The sequence below is a fragment of the Tasmannia lanceolata genome, unplaced genomic scaffold (assembly GCF_043159265.1).
Source record: "Tasmannia lanceolata isolate RefF3 unplaced genomic scaffold, GAP_Taslan_0.1 ptg000006l, whole genome shotgun sequence".
In the NCBI taxonomy this organism is placed as follows: Eukaryota; Viridiplantae; Streptophyta; class Magnoliopsida; order Canellales; family Winteraceae; genus Tasmannia; species Tasmannia lanceolata.
Genome location: NW_027518683.1, coordinates 45,349,977 through 45,369,312, shown reverse-complemented (window position 1 = coordinate 45,369,312; position 19,336 = coordinate 45,349,977). Strand labels below are relative to the sequence as shown.

Below are 19,336 nucleotides of genomic sequence, written 5' to 3'. Positions count from 1 at the left end.
TCATTTTGCATGACCCGAGGGTATTCTAGTCATTTTACCTAATATGGCGTATTTTTATCATTTTTATCTCATGAAGGTATTTTTAGTCATTTTAGTCATTTTTCATGAGCCATAGGTCATTTTTACTTGATATACGGGTATTTCGATAATTTTCCATGATCTTGGGGTATTTTAGTCATTTTACCCTATATGATGTTATTTTGATCATTTTTATGTCATAAAGGTATTTTAGTCATTTTACACGACTAGGGGGTATTTTGTCATTTTTACCTCGTATTAGGGTATTTCTAGTCATTTTACCTAATATAGCGTATTTTTATCTCATGATGGTATTTTAGTCATTTTAGTCAATTTTTTATGAGCCATGGGTCATTTTTACTTGATCTAGGGGTATTTTAGTCATTTTCCATGATATTGGGGTATTCTAGTCATTTTACCCTGTATGAGGTTATTTTGATCATTTTTATGTCATAAGGGTATTTTAGTCATTTTGCATGACTCGGAGGTATTTTGTCATTTTTACCTGGTATGGGGTATTTCGGTCATTTTGCCTGACTCGGGGGTTTTATAGTCATTTTACCTAATACGATGTATTTTGATTAGTTTTTAATTAGTGAATTTATAGAAACATGGTTGTGCCATCTATGCTTACAAATAAGTAGTTTCTAATACATATAGTATTATGTTGTATTGTATACATTCATGCATATATATGATTTATGCAATGACGCTTATATCTTTTTTTTCAAAGTGGTGCATTCATGCATATATCTATCTTAAGACAATGTATCAAGGGTATGATTTATGCAGTTTAATGGGAAGCAAAATAAATAATATACCTATAAGCTATAACCAAAAACACAAATGGTAGATGAGAGTATCTCTACATTAATGTGAGAGATTCTTCCTATCAATTGCAGTTATATTAATTAAAAATGATAACAAATTTATTATATAGCATTATGAGGTAACCAATCATACTTCTCCTGAAGATGTAGTAGCCAAACAATAATGTGATTGACTAATCTCCCTGTGACTCCTAGACGAAATAATTACACAGCATCAGGTGCCTTCAAGTCAACATAAAAAGGGCTAATGGTCAAGATTAATATTATTAATTTCACAGTTAGACCAATCCAAGATATTCAACCCATGGAAGCTATAAAAAAGAACGGTAAATTCACAGAGTTCTTAAAAATACATCTTTAGTGAAGAATGCAAAACGATAATTTGGATATGGGCGAGAATGAAGCATACAAGCAGGATTTGTAGTATAATGTCTCGTGGCTCGAGAACATGTGAAATCTTCTATATTTTGGAGAAGAATTTATTACCAAAGTGCACAAAAGAAAATGAAGATTGCTAGATCAGTTGACAACTCCGCCTACATACTGCAAAATCAGATCAGGATAGAAGAAAATATTTTCGATTTTCTCATTTTCCATGAGAAGGGTAGTTTGGTCATTTTAAGATAAGGGCATCACTATCATTTTCCACTACACAAGGGAAATTGGTTAGTTGGTAAACTTCAGTGTTGCTTTCAACTTGCACACCAAACCTTATATCAGTATAGTTATCTAGCCAGTGTGATTTTCGGATGGTGATCCATCAACATATTGATGGAGTAGATCAATTATTGAACCATTGACGTGTTCAGTATAATATTGCACAAAAAATGTTTCAGTTTAGTTCCAGTTTGTAGTTAATCGCTTCTCATAATCCAGAAGAAACATGATGCCTTAATTTTGAGTCCAATAATCATTTTAGGACCAACAATCGGTTCCTAAGATCCAAAAGAAACATGGCCTTAATTTTGAGTTCAATAACAGTTTTTGGACTCAAAATCCAGAACAAACAGATACCAAGTCCCCCCTTCTTCAGATTTTCAGAACCGGTTGCCCTAATCAAGGTAGATTCGTAAAACCTTCATCTAAGATTAAAAATCATATCCTAGCCCTAACCATCGTCAAACCTATCAATAGAAAAGGGAAAAAAACATATCACGCAACAAAAAACGCACAGCCTCATCGAACCATACAAAAAACTCAAACAATACAGAAACCTTAACCCTAATTTTCAATCAGACACTTCCAACATCCACAAAAATCAAAACTTTAACAACCAAAATAAATAAATTCCAAGCCCTAGCCAGAAGAATATCACTACAAGATCAAAAACAATAATCCGTGTACCTGTTCGCAAGGTTGAAAAAGAGGTCGAAAGAAAAAAAAATAGAGATCTCTTTGTCACGATTCCTTCGATCTGATCTCGAATCTAAAAGCACTCTAGTGTATTTTTTACTACTCTTTTATAGTAGAGGTGGCTGTCTACTTTTATTAGAACTAGTAAAAATGCACGTGCATTGCACGTGCGTGAACAAAGCCTGTAAGCCAAAAACATATTTCTTACATTCTCTATTAAAAAAAACAGTACTGTACAACTTACACCATATGGTGATCCAAACCATCCAATTGATGGGCCACATCGTAAACAGGGTGTTCCCAAAAAAAAAAACATTTCCATGCGATGATCCTAGACCTGCAGTCTATAGAGGAACGGCATATTTAGGAAACATTTATTGGTTGGAGGGTTGTAATTATGCTATGGAAATGAATTTTGGCACACAACCTACTTACATTGTGGTCCATGAAATGGACGGTTTGGATCATCCTACGATGTAAGCCATACAGTACTTTTTTTTAAAAAAAATACTCACTATCAGGACTTACACTATAATAAACTCTCATAATCACATCATTTCCCCTCTAAATCATGGGGAAACGGGTCAAACGGCCAGGTAAAAATCACCCGGAAATGGATGGTTTGGACCATTAAATGGACGGTTTGGATCATCCTATGGTGTAGGCCGTAAAATATTCAGTACAATTTTTTCTTTTTTATAGGTAAGTTGGGGTTTTGCGGGGACCCCTACCGGCTTATTAAAAAATACTTCACTACATGGGCTTACACCATATATATTCTAAGAAGAATTTTGTGACAAAGCCTGCAAACCAAAAACATATTTCTTACACTCCCTATTAAAAAAAAACAGTACTGTATAACTTACACCATAGGATTATCCAAACCGTCCAATTGATGGGCCACATCGTACATAGGGTGTTCCCAAAAAACACATTTACATGCGATCCTAGTCCTGCAGTCTATAGAGGAACGACATATTTAGGAAACATTTATCGGTTGGAGGGTTGTAATTATCCTATGGAAATGAATTTTGGCACATAACCTACTTACATTGTGGCCCATGAAATGGACGGCTTGGATCATCCTACGATGTAAGCCATACAGTACTTTTTGAAAAAAAATACTCACTATCAGGACTTAAACTATATAAAAACTCTCATAATCACATCATTTCCCTCTAAATCATGGGGAAACGGGTCAAACGGGCCGGGTCAAAATCACCCGAGAAATTTTATGGGTCATCGGGCTTGGACCTGCACCTAGGAAAAAAACAAATAAAAGGGGTTGGTAATGCTGAGAAGGGGAGGGGGGTGGAAATATCTCTGCCCATGATCTTATATTATCCTAAAAGATAAAATGTTAACCACTCTTCCCTGCAAATGTATTCAATAAGATAGAAATGTACGTGGCATTTTTTATAAGAGGAATTAGACGTCAGCAGATCGGAGGGTGAGGATCAGCCTATGGAGAAGATTTTGCACAGCCTATTTACTCTAGGGCCCAACAAATGAACGGTTTAGATCACCCAAACAATGTAGGCGCCACTGTTTTGTGGGGCTGCATGGGCCACCATGTACGTAGGTTGTGCCGCAAAAATCATTTCCCTAGGATGATCCCAACAATCCGGTCTGTAGAAATTTCTATAATGATTAAAATATTGTGGTGCTAATGTCATTTCCCTTTAAATATAAAAGAGAAGACGGGTCCAGGTCAAACGGGCGGGGTGAAAATGACCCGTGAAATTTTACGGGTCATTGGGCTTGGACGCACACCCTGCCCGTGGGTCGACCTGCGGGTCATTAGGATTTTTGACGTTTTTGTCAAGGTTTAAAATTTCGGTTTCGGACCTTGAAATTTCGACCGAAATTCCAAAATTTCGATCGAAATCTGGTACAAAACCCGAAACTAATATTTTATTCAATATTAAACTTCAGTCGAAATTTTGATAATTTCGGTCGAAAATTCGGTGAAATATTAAATTAATATTAAAAAGAAATGATTTTTTGGGTCAAATTTCGGTCGAAATAAATGACTGTTTTGGTTTTTACCCATTTCGGTGTCGGTCTCGGATTTCGGTCGATATTTAAAACCATGGTTTTTGTTAAGATTTTTTTTTGTGCAGGGATTTGCTAGCCACCTTCTACGAGGCTACTTCTCGGCTTGTCGCACATCCTTTGCTGCAAAGATCGGCAGAAGTACGATTTGTGGAAAGGTGGCTAGCAATAAATAATAATCATGCGGGTACTAAGTTTGAAATGAAAAATTACCGGAAAATGGAAGCAGAGTAGAGAAATTACCAAAAAAATACGAAAAGAATGTAGTAAAATATGACAATTACGGGAAAAACGTACAAAGCAAAATTCAAGAATTATGACAATTACGGACAAAAAGGCATAAAAAAGTAGACAGCTGGCCTTTTTTTTACTCATGTGCAAGGGCATATGAGAAGCGGAAATGACGAAAAAGAAGCAGTGAAAAAGGACATACGTGGGTGTTTGGCGGGAATTAAGGCGGGACTCATATGGCAATAGCAGGAAAGAACGTGCCGAAAAATATAGGATTCCCGCTTTTAGTATAGTAAGGATTACTGGAAATACACAGTTTTTAAGTGGGAGATGATATGTTCACTCCCCCTGCATTACGCATGCGCTCCCCTTATAACGTGATTTGAGGTGAAAAGTGGGCAACTTTAACACTTTTTGATGTCATGTTATAAGGGGGTGCATGCGTAATGCAGGGGGTGAAAATATCATCGCCCGTTTAAGTTCAAAATCATGTACATATTGAGATTTTTGGGAAAAATTTCCTTCTACGATTGCGAGGGAATGATATGATCATGCAAGTTTTATTGGAACTGAAAGAAATGAGGGACGTTCTATTGGCTTTTCAATAGGCAATCTCTAGGTTAGTTGACAAGTTTGGTGGTCTTAAGAAGTTTTATTGGCGTTATAAGAATGGTGGTGAATGAGGCAACTTTTGGATGCATATTGAAGGAAATGTTCGTAGGAAAAAACAAGAGATGGTGATTTATTTTTAGACGATTGTAGTGGTATATTTACTGCTTAAAATGAGCGAAATAGGCTAAAGAAAATAAATAACGGTCAAAAAGAGTTTTTATATGATGAAGGGCCTTGTCCTTTATTTTCAAAAAGTATTGTACTGCCCATACAATAGGATTATCCAAACCGTCCATAAGATAGTTCATGTATTTACTGCTTAAAATGAGAGAAATATGCTAAAGAAAATAAATAACGGTCAAAAAGAGTTTTTATATGATGAAAGACCTTAAGAGTCCTTTATTTTTCAAAAAGTACTGTACGGCCCATATAATAGGATGATCCAAACCGTCCATAAGATAGTTCGTGTATTTACTGCTTCAAATGCGAGAAATAGGCTAAAGAAAATAAATAACGGTCAAAAAGAGTTTTGATATGATGAAAGCCCTTAAGAGTACTTTATTTTTAAACAAATACTGTATGGCCCACACGATAGGATGATCCAAATCGTCCATAAGATAGGACACAACATAAATAGGTTGTGCCCCAAAATTCATTTCTGTTGGTTGATTTTAGAGAGGTTCAACATATAAAAACTAAAAAAAGCATTGTCATAATGCTATTTTGGACAATTATAGAGGGGTATTCATTGCTTGCTTAAAAGGACAGAAATAGGCTAACGAAAACAAAAAGCATTGTCATAATGCTATTCTGGACAATTGTAGAGGGGGATTCATTGCTTGAAAGGACAGAAATAGGCTAACAAAAATAGATAATGTCATAAGGTCTTATCAAAAATATAGTCATAATGCAAATGGGACATGGATGGAATATAGGCAAAAGTGAGGAAGAAATTAACCCATGATTCACGCTTTATATATAGTATAAGAATTAAAAAATAGGGAAAATGATCAGAAAAATATACTTTCTAGCTAAAATTGTCAGAAAAGGGGAGTGATTTCTAAATTCTCAAAAAAGGTTGGAGGGAGAAAACTTAGCTAATTTTGGGACCATAATACCCTTACATACCTCATGAAGTTAACCCATCACGTTTTCCAAAGGCACCTTCAACCTATTCTCTTCTCAAACAAATGAAAAAGCTTCCATTAAACCACTTCTCACAGTCCCATAAGAACTTTCCATTATTCCATTTTAGCTTATTCATTGTGTCTATCTAAAAGGACTATGATGATTAATAGTTTATTTAAGATTAGAATAGTTTTTTATTTTAGTCATTGTGGAATGATAGCTGCTCTGAAAAATATTTGGATTTATTGCAGTTGTGTGGCTGTAGACACCCCATTTTTCCAAGATCGAACTAATGATAGTTTACCGCGATGATGATCCCAGTGATGAATCTATTCTAGGGAAAAAATCAGCTTGACCTTGTGATAATTGCATCCCCAGTGTGAGGCCGGGAAGCTTTGGCACTGTCCGGATAAATAGAATGATAGTTTATTGTAGGCACAAAAAGTTGATATTCTCAGCCCATTGCTTTTTTACCAAGAAAATAACTTCAAACTCAATTGAAATTTTACTAAATCATATTGCAAATACAGCCCTGAGCTTGCACATATGAGATCCCTGATATTGAGCCCAAAAAACAGCAAAAATCCATGAGCAAGTTAGTTTCAAAGCCACAATCAAAAAACACAATCGTACAAATTAAATTCATACAAACTAAAATTGTACAAATTACAAAATGTACGATTGTCAGATCTGAGAAAATCATACGAATCCCTAAATTTTCAATTTCACATTGAATTTTTCCACTTTTTTACTATTCTGTAAGTTTGAAGAGAAGAATTTTAGCTAGAAATCCCCCCCCCCCCCCCGAAAAAAAAAAAAAAGAAGGAAATTTCCTCCCTTGTGAGCTCGGGAAAGAGTGAATTCTTGCCGAGTCCGACCGGAATCCGACCGAAAATCTTGCCGGAGAAATCTAGAGGAGAATTAAGGTTTTAAAGGCCCTTTCCGACTTCCTCCGTCTAACATTTCAGCAAGGGTATCGAAAGGATAGTTGAGGGGCCGGAGCGGCGCCACTCGGAATGCAGGTGTTAGTCGAAATTTCGCTTGACTTCTCTCATTCTTGGTATTTTACATCTGTTTTGTTTCAATTCTTTCCATTTCTTAGCTTAGATTAGAGGGAAGTCAAGAGAACTATGGTTTCATACCCTAAGGTTCAAACTTCTCCCCAATCTAGCTAGATCTAAGTTAGGGTTTCTATTTTCTAGGTTAGAATAGCTATAGTTTTTTTTCAAATTCTAGTGAGATCTAATTTACGGATCTTGAAAAGTGTGGAGAATTCTTCCTTAATTCCCAAACATCTCCAATGGAATTCAATGTAATTTGAAAATTACAAAGATCTAGTAGGTAATTCTCTTATATATTAGTGTTAAATAATCCCTAAAACTAGTTCCAAGCCTCATATCTCAGAAAATTGAGTGAATTGTGCAATTTTTTCAAGAATTAAAAATGTATTATTGGAACTCAGATTGTATGATTTTCAATCGTAGGATCTGAATTCGTACGATTTTGATTTTCCGGAAAATTTCAGATTCGAAATTGGAGGAAACAGATATATGACGATCGCATGATTTAAAGCCGATCTTACTATTTATAAAATGTACGATCAGATCTAGAACATAGGATCTTCCAGTAAGCATGATTTTTAGATTTTTTTTTCAAAATAAACCTTAGGTTTCCAGATTTTCAAACTGAGAATTTAAAAATAATAAGATCTGGTTGGGAGACCAGGTTTTTCTCGGCATGGATGGTGCCTAACACCTTCCATCCATGTAAATCTAGCGCAACCTAATGTTTGGTTTGATCAGATCTGATTCTAATAAGGATTTGGCTTGAATATCTAAAGTTTTCTTAAATTTTAGAATTTGAGGACAAATTTCAAAAGATTTTCAAATTAACATCATAACAGACCCAATCTGTGGAGGTCTTGGAGCTCTACAGCGGCCCTGTCGCATGGATCTCAGGTCGGGGGCGTGACAACTATATGGATAGAATGTGTAGAATGTGGCACAAAAGTTTTCTCAAGAAAAATATCTACATGGTGTAAAATGGATGGCTTAGAAATGTTATACGTTCACCCTTCCAACATGTGGTCATTGGAACATTAGAAATCAAATGCCACTCTTACTTTACCCAATGAAGGGAAAGTCGATTCCTCCAAAATGGTTTACCAGGGAATGGTTTTCCCTTTTCGTATTTACCCTCGAGATGGGCTTTTCTTTTACTTTGAATGATGGAACCCACATATCAGGCATCAAAAAGTCAATGAAAAGTAGAAATTTAAAAAAAAAAAAAAAAAGGGTCACCCCAATGCAATAAAGCACATGATGCATTATTGCATGCACACCATGCTAAACTGGTGAAGCAATTGTGATTTCTGCAGTACGAGGCGGTCGGCCACTCAAATACAACTTTAATTATAGAGAGAGAGCTTAGAGCTTACCCATAGATAGATGATGTTCTGGGATTTTCCTGAAACAAACAGCAGGAACCAGGATCGAGCCCAACAAAACGGAAAAAAAAATTTGAAGTAAAGGTCCTGTGAAATTGAGATCATTATCTGCTGTCCAGATTGGGCTTCCAAGTTCATCGTTAGATGAAGTTCTCTCTGGCAGCCAAAGGCATAAAAAAGTTCAATTTGTAAGTAATATTACAGCTTAAAATCATTTCATCTTCAAACAGATCCTCATTTTAGGGTACACCAACTGTCCCATAAGTTTCCATATCAAGTTGTTTGCCAAAGTTTAGGGTACACCAACTCTAATTTGCAAGTGATATTACAGCTTTCAGTTTGAGTCCTTGTAGTAAAGTTGTTTGCCAAAGTAGCCTTCTCTGGGTTTTGACATAGTGATTTCATCCTCCAAAATTATGTGTGTTTGTAGAGAGAGAGAGAGAGATCCCTTTTAAACATATATATTCCATAGGGGCAAAACTTTTTGCTTACTCTTATTTCCTGAATTGCCACTCTATCATTGTAAACGGAGCCCACAACTGGAAATAAACGTGGCCGGCATTTCCACTATATTTCATGGATAAGGCTTTGTATCATTTTCAGATTTCAGTGGGTTCCACTATAAGCTCTCAAGCCCATGGCCGCACCCATTGAAGCCAACTTTGCCAAGTCAAAAGGGCTAGCAACATTATCTCCCCCAACTCCAAGAAAATCCCTTGTAAAACTCTGCTCCATTTCAAATGGCGTTGCATTCTCTTGCCTTGTTCTATTATTACCCATCATCAAGCTTTCGAAATTTCTCATCGATTCGGGCGGCATAGTATCAATAATCTCTTCACCTCTGAACATTCCATCGCCTGCCCCCATTGAGGCCGATAGGGAATTCATCATCTGATGAAGATTCTCTGATTGCTTTCCTTGCCTTAGCATTTGGAATTCTTCTAAAGAAGAGGACGAAGAGCCCATCTTGAAGCCACTAAGGAAAGTAGGATTACTAGTAGTTGCACCCATTTGCGCTGCTTTTTGTAACAGTGCAGTTGCAGACATGTGGGCTTGGTTTTGATTTTGCTGGTTTTGCTTATTAGGGTAGAAGGAAGCAAAACTCTCTACTACTTGGGCTTTGTTGTTTAGTCCTTCCTCCTTTAAACCCTGTTGTGAATTAGTTCCGGCCAAGCTCTGGTCGAGCCACATCGGGGAAATGCATCCTCCGAACATCGGTGATGAGCCGAAGAGATTAGCAGACGCCATTTGGACTAATTCCGACAGCCCCGTTGATGTTGAGCTTAAGAAATTACGCCCACCGGGTGGCATATTCATGGAGTTGAGATTAGGGTTTGCTTGATCATGCAAAATAGAGAGCCTAGGCTTTTGTGGGTCTGCGTCAAAGGTGGGGCGGTAAATGGGGGAGAGCTGGTGAGGTGTACTGTGGAGTTCTGAAGGTGAATTGAGCATGTGGGGATTGTTGGTGTTAGTTAGGGTATCAGATTTGAAGTCTAGATTTGTGGAGGCTGTTGTGGAGGAGAACCTCATGCTTTCTTCAGCTAAGGCATCACAGAAAGCTCTATGAGTGATGAAGCTGTCCTTCCTGTTGGCGCACAAGAAAAAAAAAAGACCCACTTTTGATTTCATGCCTTCAATCAGATCTCTATCTATCTATCTATCTATGTCTCTTATAATATACTTAAAAAGCGTCAGTTATTTCATCAAATTAAACTCCAACTTAGACTAATTTCATGGGATTTGATCATAATCACAAATTAAGTTCGGATTTGCCAATAATTTGGCAAGAAGAATGTTCAAAAAAATTGTATCAATGTCTCTTATCATTTACTTGAAAAGGTTCACTTATATTTCACCACATTAAACTCCAACATAGACTAATTTCATGGGACTTGATCGTAGTCACAAATTAAGCTCGAATTTTAGAAATCATTCAAAAAAGGGTTCAAATTTGAGAATAAACTGGCAAGAAAAATGTTCAAAAATTGTATAACTGTTTGGGAAGAGTTCCGGAAATTTCCCCAAAATATATGCGTATGTTTTTTTCTATTCATAACACATATATCTACTATATATAGTATTTTAAAAGTAAGACAACAAAAAACATGAACGGATGGTTTAAGTACTATGTCTTTGTCAGATAAGAACAATAGCATTTAATTCAAATTTTTAGAAAACTATATGAATTATTCGAGATTTTTTTTAGTATGAAAAGCAAGCCAAACATCGAAAAAATGAGGATTTTTTAAGAAATCTTCAATTATTCAAAGAATTATGTTAGTGTAGAATGTGATCATGTGGATGTAATTCTCTAGACTGATAAAAAGAGAAGAAGAAAAGAAAAAAAACATTACCTGGAGAAAAGTGTTCCACAGTCACATTTATACTCTCTAGTCCCACAAGTTTTGGAATGGGCTTTCCAATCAGATTGAACAGCATACTTCTTCGAGCACTTCTCACACTTCCACTTCTTCTCACCGTGCTTCCTGCTGAAATGCTTCTTAATTCCGGTGAGATCGCCAAGAGCTCTCGATGGATTGTGGTGTACACAGCTCTTCTCTGGGCAGATATAGACCCTCTTTCGGATCTCTTTGCTCGTCCTCTGCCGGAGTTTCCATGGCAAGTTATGTCCCCGCCGATGGAGTTGGAGGTTCTGATCCCTTTGAAAACCCTTATTGCAGATTTCGCAGACGAATCTGTTAGTGGCCATTAGAGTCCTGGGTGAGAGAGCAATCACCTCTGCATCCGGATCTATCAAAACCATCAAACATATCTATCAGTCAAGTAAATATGATGAACTAAGAAGAACAAGAAGGGTGACCCTTTTTCTTTTCTTTTTTTCTGGAAGGCAAAGAATAGTACTAATGAAGAAAAAAAATAAGGGGAGAATCTTGGCGATAGAGATGATCTAAGCAATACAAAGGAGAAGATAAAAGGAAGAAAAGAACAACCAGGGAAAGAAAATCGAAAACTTCCAAATTCTTCCCTAGACACCCCCTCTCGAGGCAGACTATAAGATGGGTGACTCTTTAAACATGATAAGATGGATGAAGGGAAGTGAGGCCCATCCATGGCGGTTTGCTCAATGGATTGATGAGATCTCCGATAATCATGTGGGAAGATCACATGGGGCCGATAGTCTAGCTAGGGAGGGGACTTCAAGTGCGGAGTTGAAGGTTTTTTTATTCCCCCTCCTTGATTTGTTGTTGTGTTTTGTATGGCTTTTCTTTGTTTCTCTGTATTGTTTGATCGTCTCTATTGTCAGGGTTCTTCCCATGTGTCTTTTCTATATTAATTCAATTCTTTGAGATTCAAAAAAAAAAAAGAAGAGCAAGAAAGAAAAAGATGAAGAAATGAAAGAACAGACCCACCTGGAGTTCCTGGTAGATTTCTCTTCTTCTTCACCACCATTAACTCTTGCTGATTACTAGCATCAGGATTTGAGTTGGGATTTGGGTCATTCCCAAATCCTCTGATTACTGATGAGGGAATTTGAAGTGTATCACTTAACATCATAAGAGATCTTCCTTGCTGGAATTTAAGATCTATTGTGTATCTAGCAAAGTAACTAATTTAGAAATACTAGAGTCCAACTACTACTTTTTCGGAAAACTTCTCCACAGTAGTAAAGACAGAAAAGGAAAGACTAAGTTGGAGATGCCTAAATAAACTGATAAATCTGAAGAACCCAACTCTTTTGATTATCAAACCTTGACAAAAATCATCTTAATCATGAATGGGAAAGAACCCAATAAGTGGTGAATGATTCCGTAGAAAAGGCAATCCTAGCTCTTGTTTCGATCTCACAAAAGATACCAAAAACCATGGAAGCTCAAAGTGATGAAGGCTGAAGTATATCCTCTCTATCGATCTCTGTCTCTCTCCTCTCTCTCTCTCTCTTTGTTTTTCTGACTTGCTTTTTCTGAGGAAGAGTTCAGCTTTTCTTTGTCCTCCTTTTTTATTATAGTCGGGTGAATAGGCATTACCCGTTAAAAAAGTGGAAAACAGTGAAAAGGAGGGAATAGTATGTGAGATGAGAGATTGACGAGATGATGTGTGTTTTTGACTCTTCTCCTCGGCCATGATTAACATATTATTGCTTTAGATCCTGTGCTTTTCCTACTTTATATGTTCTTCTCCATAAATGAAATATATCAAAGGAATTGATATTGTTCATATATCTACTCCCTCTTCCTTAATAATAGCACTCCTCCATCATTAGACACTTCTTTAATTAGCCAGTAAAGGCAGTTACAATTCCCAAAAGAGGACTAGTAGATTATACCCTCAGGATCAATGGTGAAGATCAATTCTAGTGTCTCACCGAGGAGAATGTACGTATGTGCAATTAAGACCATTGATCTTGTAGAACATCATGAACCCACATGAGATCTTGGTCTCATGTGAAATGAACATCTTTGTGTAGGATAAAGAACTACAAAAATCAGCAATTATCTTTGTCAACCATGAATAAGAGTGGGGCACATTGTGAGACATGGGTGGATTTTTGAAGGACAAACTTGATATGGAATCATGAAAAGCCCCTAAAACAGGAAAAATTACTCAATTTGAAATAGTGTATATTTGCACTATTTTTCAGGAATTTCTCATGCTCTCTCCACCTGGGTCCTCTTAAATCTTTCTCCTTTTCTCCTCTAACACAATTGAACCCACGAATATTCATGGAATAAATTTTTATGATTGCCAAATATCCCCTAAAAGAGGGTTCTATGGAAAAAGGACCTACGATCATCCAATCAAGGTGTTCTCAACGATTTTTTGCCGGACAGACGGACCAACGGATCCCATCATATAAACGTAAAACAAGTGGGGCTTAGAACATGTGTTAGGAAGGACCCTAACAGCCATCATTTTCTAAGCTTTTTTCTTCCCAATAAATCTTGGGATTTGCTAGGGACCATCGCAGAAGGCATTTCGCAGATAGTCTATCCATGCTCACTTTTCAGCAGATTTTGTCATCATTCACGAGGTGGCCGGTCTAACATATGACAGACCATCTGTGAAATGCCTTCTGCAATAGTAAGGTTTCGAATTTTGGATTCAGAATGTGTTTAGGTCCTCACCAAAACTGAAATCTCAGCTGAAATTTTGAAATTTCGGCTGAAATCCAATGAAATTAAATTAACGGTTATTTTATCTCGTATAGAATTTTGACCGAAATTTCAGGATAATATTAAAGAATTATGGCTGAAATCCCTTAGGGCCCGTTTGGATACCTCAGATTTTGTATTTGGATTTGAAATTGAGTTTTCAGTACAAAATGAATAGATCTGTCAGCTCATGTTGAGGGAGACAGAGAGGGTAAAGGAAACAGCCAGATCTATGGATTTCCAATTTTTTATTTCCACTGCTTATCTGGAAATCTGATTTTTTTCACTGTAAGCGCTAATTTGGAAATTCAGGGATTTGATCGGGATCCAAATGTCGATGCAAAAAGGGCTGCAAATGTGAGAATTCCAAATCAAAACCTTCTCGGCATCCAAACGGGCTCTTAAATTTCGGACGAAATTTCGGGATAAACGAAATTTCAACCGAAATTTCAAATTTTCATCCCAAATATACTACCGTTTCAGGTATTAAAATTTTCAGTTTCAGTCTTGACCGAAACCCAAAATTTCAGATTTGGGCCGAAATTTTAAACCATGTGGGATGGTCCCTAGTTTAGGGATTTGCTAGGGACCATCGCAGAAGGCACTTGGCAGATGGTCTGTAGCATGCCAGAAAAGCCACAGAGGCTCACTCTATCATAGGTATTTGAAAAAAGTGAGGAGTGCCATTACCAAAACCAGGGAGTGCCCAAGTCACTTGCCAAAATCAAACCCATGAGGGGATCTCGAACCTGCCATCTCCATTCTCGTGATGCCTCTCTCTGACATGACCCCACTGTCAAAAAACAGTACAGATTTAAAAAAGGAGAAATCTACCGAGCAACAGTAAAAAAATAAAAAAATGATTCAAGTAGAAAGAGGGAGGGACCGCGGCTTCAAACAGTTGAACAATCTTGTCTGTGGTTAGCCACTGATTCTCCACTCTTCCAATACGAATGTTGAAAAAAAAAAATTAGGCGGTGACTCTCTTTGACTCGTCTACTCTTCCTATTGGAAGCTAGCTCCTAGCCTCTGTTTCCACTTTCAAATATCTTTTTTCTATGTTCTAAAGTAGATACGAAGCCAAGTAGCGAAACCCATCTTATATTGACTGCTTTAATTATAGTACATGTTAAAGTCCATGGATGACGTTTGAGTGTTATTGGAACAGCATCCTCATGCAACTGCAGCATGATACCTTTGTATCTAATCTATCTTACTCACCAGAATACTCACCAAATTTGGTAATAGTTGTAGGAGTTTTTATATGGTGTGAGCCCTTATAGTCCCTTATTTTTCAAAAAGTAATGTAAGGACCACTCTATAGGATGATCCAAACCCTCCGATCTATAGAGGTTTTCATAATATGCAGTCCTGCTATAGATCAGAGGGCTGGGATCATCCTATAGAAATGATTTTTTGGGCACGACCTATTTATGTTGTGGCCCATCATACCTAGCCCTCCGATCTATACCTAGCCCTCCGATCTATAGAGGTTTCCATAATATGCAGTCCCGCTGCAGATCAGAGGGCTGGGATCGTCCTATCGAAATGATTTTTTTGGCACAACCTATTTATGTTGTGGCCCATCAAATGGACGGTTTGGATCACCCTATGGAGAGGTCCGTACATTAATTTTTGGAAAATAAGGGACTATAACGGCTTACACCATATAAAATCGCATATTTGTAGAATTCACATTAAGAAGTTATTTTGAGACCACAACCGTAAATAGATGAAGAAAAAAAAAATCACAATTTTTGAAATTTCCATATTTTACCAATAATGCTGAATTTTCTGAAGGGATTTGCTAGGGACCATTGTAGAAACGCATTTCGTGACTGGCTGTTGCATGTGAGAGCACCCACACATGCTCACTTTTCAGCAGTTCTTGTCTTATTCATATGATTCACCTCAAGTGGCTGCTCTCACATGAAACATCCAGCCGCGAAATGCCTTTCTGCATTGTACCTAGCAAATCGGATAATCTATAAATGGAAAATTTTAAAAGAAAGTCAATTTTTACACTTCTTGGTCCACACTCATGCATTGTTTACTTGTCAATAGTATTGTGAATATTCAAACTTTGATTGCTGCCCATATGATTTTGATCACTGCCCTGATATTCAAAGACCGACCAAAAAGGTTGTGTAGATCTGGGTGCCAGATGATTGGTGTGTTGAAAAAAAATTGAAGGTACTGTTGTTGATAGAAAACAGAAACTTGTTGCTTCAAGGTGTGATATCACTTTCCTTAAGACAAGATTCGCCCCCACTAGTAGTGTGCAAAGGGGATCCGCGAATTGCCTCCAAGATACAATGAAGCCTAGTAGGGAAGCCCTACTAATGTTTGATGACGCGTAGCACTAGCGGAATCAAACCCGAAATGCCCTTCCGAAATTTCAAGCCTTAGAGAAATTTCTAGATAATGTTTCTGCAGAAAAACAGTATCTAGAACAGTAAACAAAAGAAAAACAGTATGTAGAAATACTTGAGGATTTTGTAGGAGTGTAGAAGAGAGTGTAAAGTCTGTCAGAATTTCCAATTCGTTTTTCTATTATGAAATGACCGAATTCTGCACATTTTGTAGACCACCTGGTGTCTTTTCAGTGTGAAAAACACTTCTACAGGGCACCTTTCCAGAATGTTTGAAATCTGGCCGTTAGATCACACACATTGACATTGACCGGTCCTGATCGATCCTAGATGTGACTGTTGGTTTGAGTAAAACATCTCTCCAACCCAGTCATCGTTAGATCAACAATCTATGGTGTGGATCGCACCCCTTGGCACATGACCGTTGGGGGAAGGGACACAACCCATTTGATCACACCCTTTGACCGTTGGAGTTATGGGTCTGTTGGGCCAACCATTAGGCCCGAACCGAAGCCCAACCCAACTGGTCGGCTTGATGGGCCTATGAACCATTTGACCCACCCATCCAACCGGTCCACCTTCATCTTGATCCAATGGTGCAGATCAAATCTGGAAAAATTAAAGGCTCCAATCGCTCCTCGCGACGTTGCGTACGTGCAAAGTGCGCCTAATAAAGCGCCACTATGCGCCCTATAGCCCATTGCCCATGCCGCGCACGCGCGTGTGCGAACGGTGCGTTGCACCGTCCCGCGGGTCCAACCATGGGTTCAACCCAATGTGCAATCAAACAAGTAATAGAAAAGTGTAGTGCTTTATAAGCCCCTCTCTTTCTTTTCTCTCATTCGGTACGGGACTATCTTTTCAACTACACTTCTACATCCTTTTGTAAAAGCAAATATTTCCAAGAAAACATTTTCTTTTTCCCAAACGCTTTTTATAAAACATTTTCCAAAACACTAATACATGATTTTGAAAATCCAAAATCACTAACATGGTGGATCCAAAATCAAAATACCACCATTATTGGCCGATGAAGGAGAGCTAGCATATAGAGCACCCAAAGGAAACTAGTGCAACTTAGGTCGGGCTCAACCCGAACTCGGTGGGTTCAAACCGATTTTGGCTTGGGTTGGCTTAGGCTTGGGAAAAGCTAACTCAATTTAATTTCGTGTTGGGTTAGGGTTTATGCCTTGGCAACCTGACCCGAACATGACCACCGTCCTCTAATTTTATCTAGATTATCTTTGGGTTATTATATTTTTCTATTTTGCCCAAGGTGAACCTGAATCAACCTGACTCAACCTGACCCGATTTCGGGTTAGATTGGTTGTGTTAGGGTTGAGAGATTTAGAGGTTAGTTGGGTTAGGGTTGACCATCCTCAACCCGAGGCTCGGGTTGGATTGGGTTGGGTTGGGTTGGGTTAGGGTTGGCTGGCCTCAACCCGATCCAATCCGACCCGAGTTGCACCCCTAAAGGACTCACATCTAGTGCAAACCTAAGGCCCTGAGCCTCAGCATTATATCTTTAAACCCCAGAATTTTCAAAATTAAGTATTTTGCAATTGCAATTCCATTCACAGAAGCTACAAAAATCTCCCTCTAGGCAATTCCACATCGCCTGGAACAGACAAACCCCAGGCTTGCAGTCTATAAAAGTCCCAGGACCGTAAGCATTCAGGAGAGACATGTTTGTGACCCTTAATTCAAAATCCAAACTCAAGAGCCAGAAAAACTCCTCATAGAGGATCTTAGATGCTCCTTGAAGGACTGATTGAGGCGAGGAGGAGTCAGAACAACGCCACCACACTTCGCCGTCAATCTTTGCTCGATTTAGGTCCAAACCACTCAAGAATCATGACCAAAAGAAATTACAGTGGCCACCTATCGGTCGTGTCCTCATTCCTGTGAATGCAATAAACCATTTATAACAAACGAGCAATTAAGGCATTTCATAGACCAAAGCGCTGGGAAAGCAATTCCAGCGAGGACGACAACGTTGAAGGCATCTCAGCTGACCCAGACGAGACCGGGGAAATCTTTCCATTCCTTTTTTCATTTCATAAATAAGGTGCAGTTAGGTTACATATGACTAAAACTATTTAATCCCTCTTATATTTGATAGATCATTATTTTTTTTATTAAGATGTCCCTCTCCTACTCTTCTCTCTTTTTATTTATTTATTTTCTATAATCATTTAAGTCAAGCTTGGGTGGTAATAAAGATAAAACAACAAAATCAAGACTAACTTGTCATCAGATGTATGCAATCCCGAGTATGCCATGCCATTGCAAATCTCGTAAAATGATAAAATTTCGCGGTCATAAGATGACAATGATCAGCTAGTTCGGGTCTTTTTACAATTTTGTGAATATAAGATCTGACTATGAGCAGTCGAAAGTCGTCGCATTAAGAACAGTCGTTCCGCAAGGCCACATTGGGTGGGGCTAACCATTTTACCTCATGTTTCGATGTGGTGAGTGTTGAAGTTACGTAGCTATCGTGTCCTGATTTGATCAAGTATTATTGATTCGTGGAATCTTGATATTGTTTTTGGCATATCCTGATTGAGTTTGGAAATTTTAGTGAACATGTTCTATTCATGTATATAGAAATACTTAAAGACCATTTGAGACGGTAATAGCTTTGTACGTATGCTACAAGTCCATGGACCAGCTACCACGCGATGTTGTTATCCAGCTTAGTATGCGGGCACACTAGGTGAGCAGTCCTAGAAGAGGTCAAGCTTATGGCAGTGTTGGAGCATGACCTTAATGGCTAATTACAGAGGATGTAGAAGCCTCTTTACATGTATGTTAGTCGTGCATCTAGTGTACTCATGTGCATAATATGGGCTAGACACTGAAATACTAATTGGATGTTGTTGCAAAAACCAGTGTTTAAAAATGCGGATGTGACGCGGAATGCAGACAAGAAAAATCCTTGTCAACTCGGTGCGGACACGGCCAAGAACGCAGTTGACGCGGTCAATGCGGTCATAACTCGGGAGAGTCAAAGGAGTTTTTATTGACTCTAAAGGGCAAAATGCGGAACGCGGATGTGTGCGACGCGGAACGCGGCCAAGAAAAATCCTTGTCAACTCGGGCGAGTTCCTTGTCGTGTCAAGGAGTTTTTAAACACTGGCAAGAACTAAGTACCTCAGGTTATTTTTCATTTCAAAC

At 38.0% G+C, this 19,336-nt stretch overlaps 1 protein-coding gene across 1 annotated transcript; it reads right to left on the bottom strand.

Annotated features, from left to right (window-relative positions):
* Positions 1-8,481: 8,481 nt before the first annotated feature.
* On the bottom strand, positions 8,482-12,629 carry LOC143880357 (zinc finger protein JACKDAW-like). Its single transcript, XM_077383271.1, has 3 exons — positions 12,045-12,629; positions 11,028-11,424; positions 8,482-10,258 (listed from the first exon to the last, which is right to left on the bottom strand). The coding sequence occupies exons 1-3, from the start codon at positions 12,187-12,189 to the stop codon at positions 9,280-9,282; spliced, it is 1,521 nt and encodes a 506-aa protein (XP_077239386.1). The 5' UTR covers positions 12,190-12,629; the 3' UTR covers positions 8,482-9,279.
* Between the last annotated feature and the right edge of the window lie 6,707 nt (positions 12,630-19,336).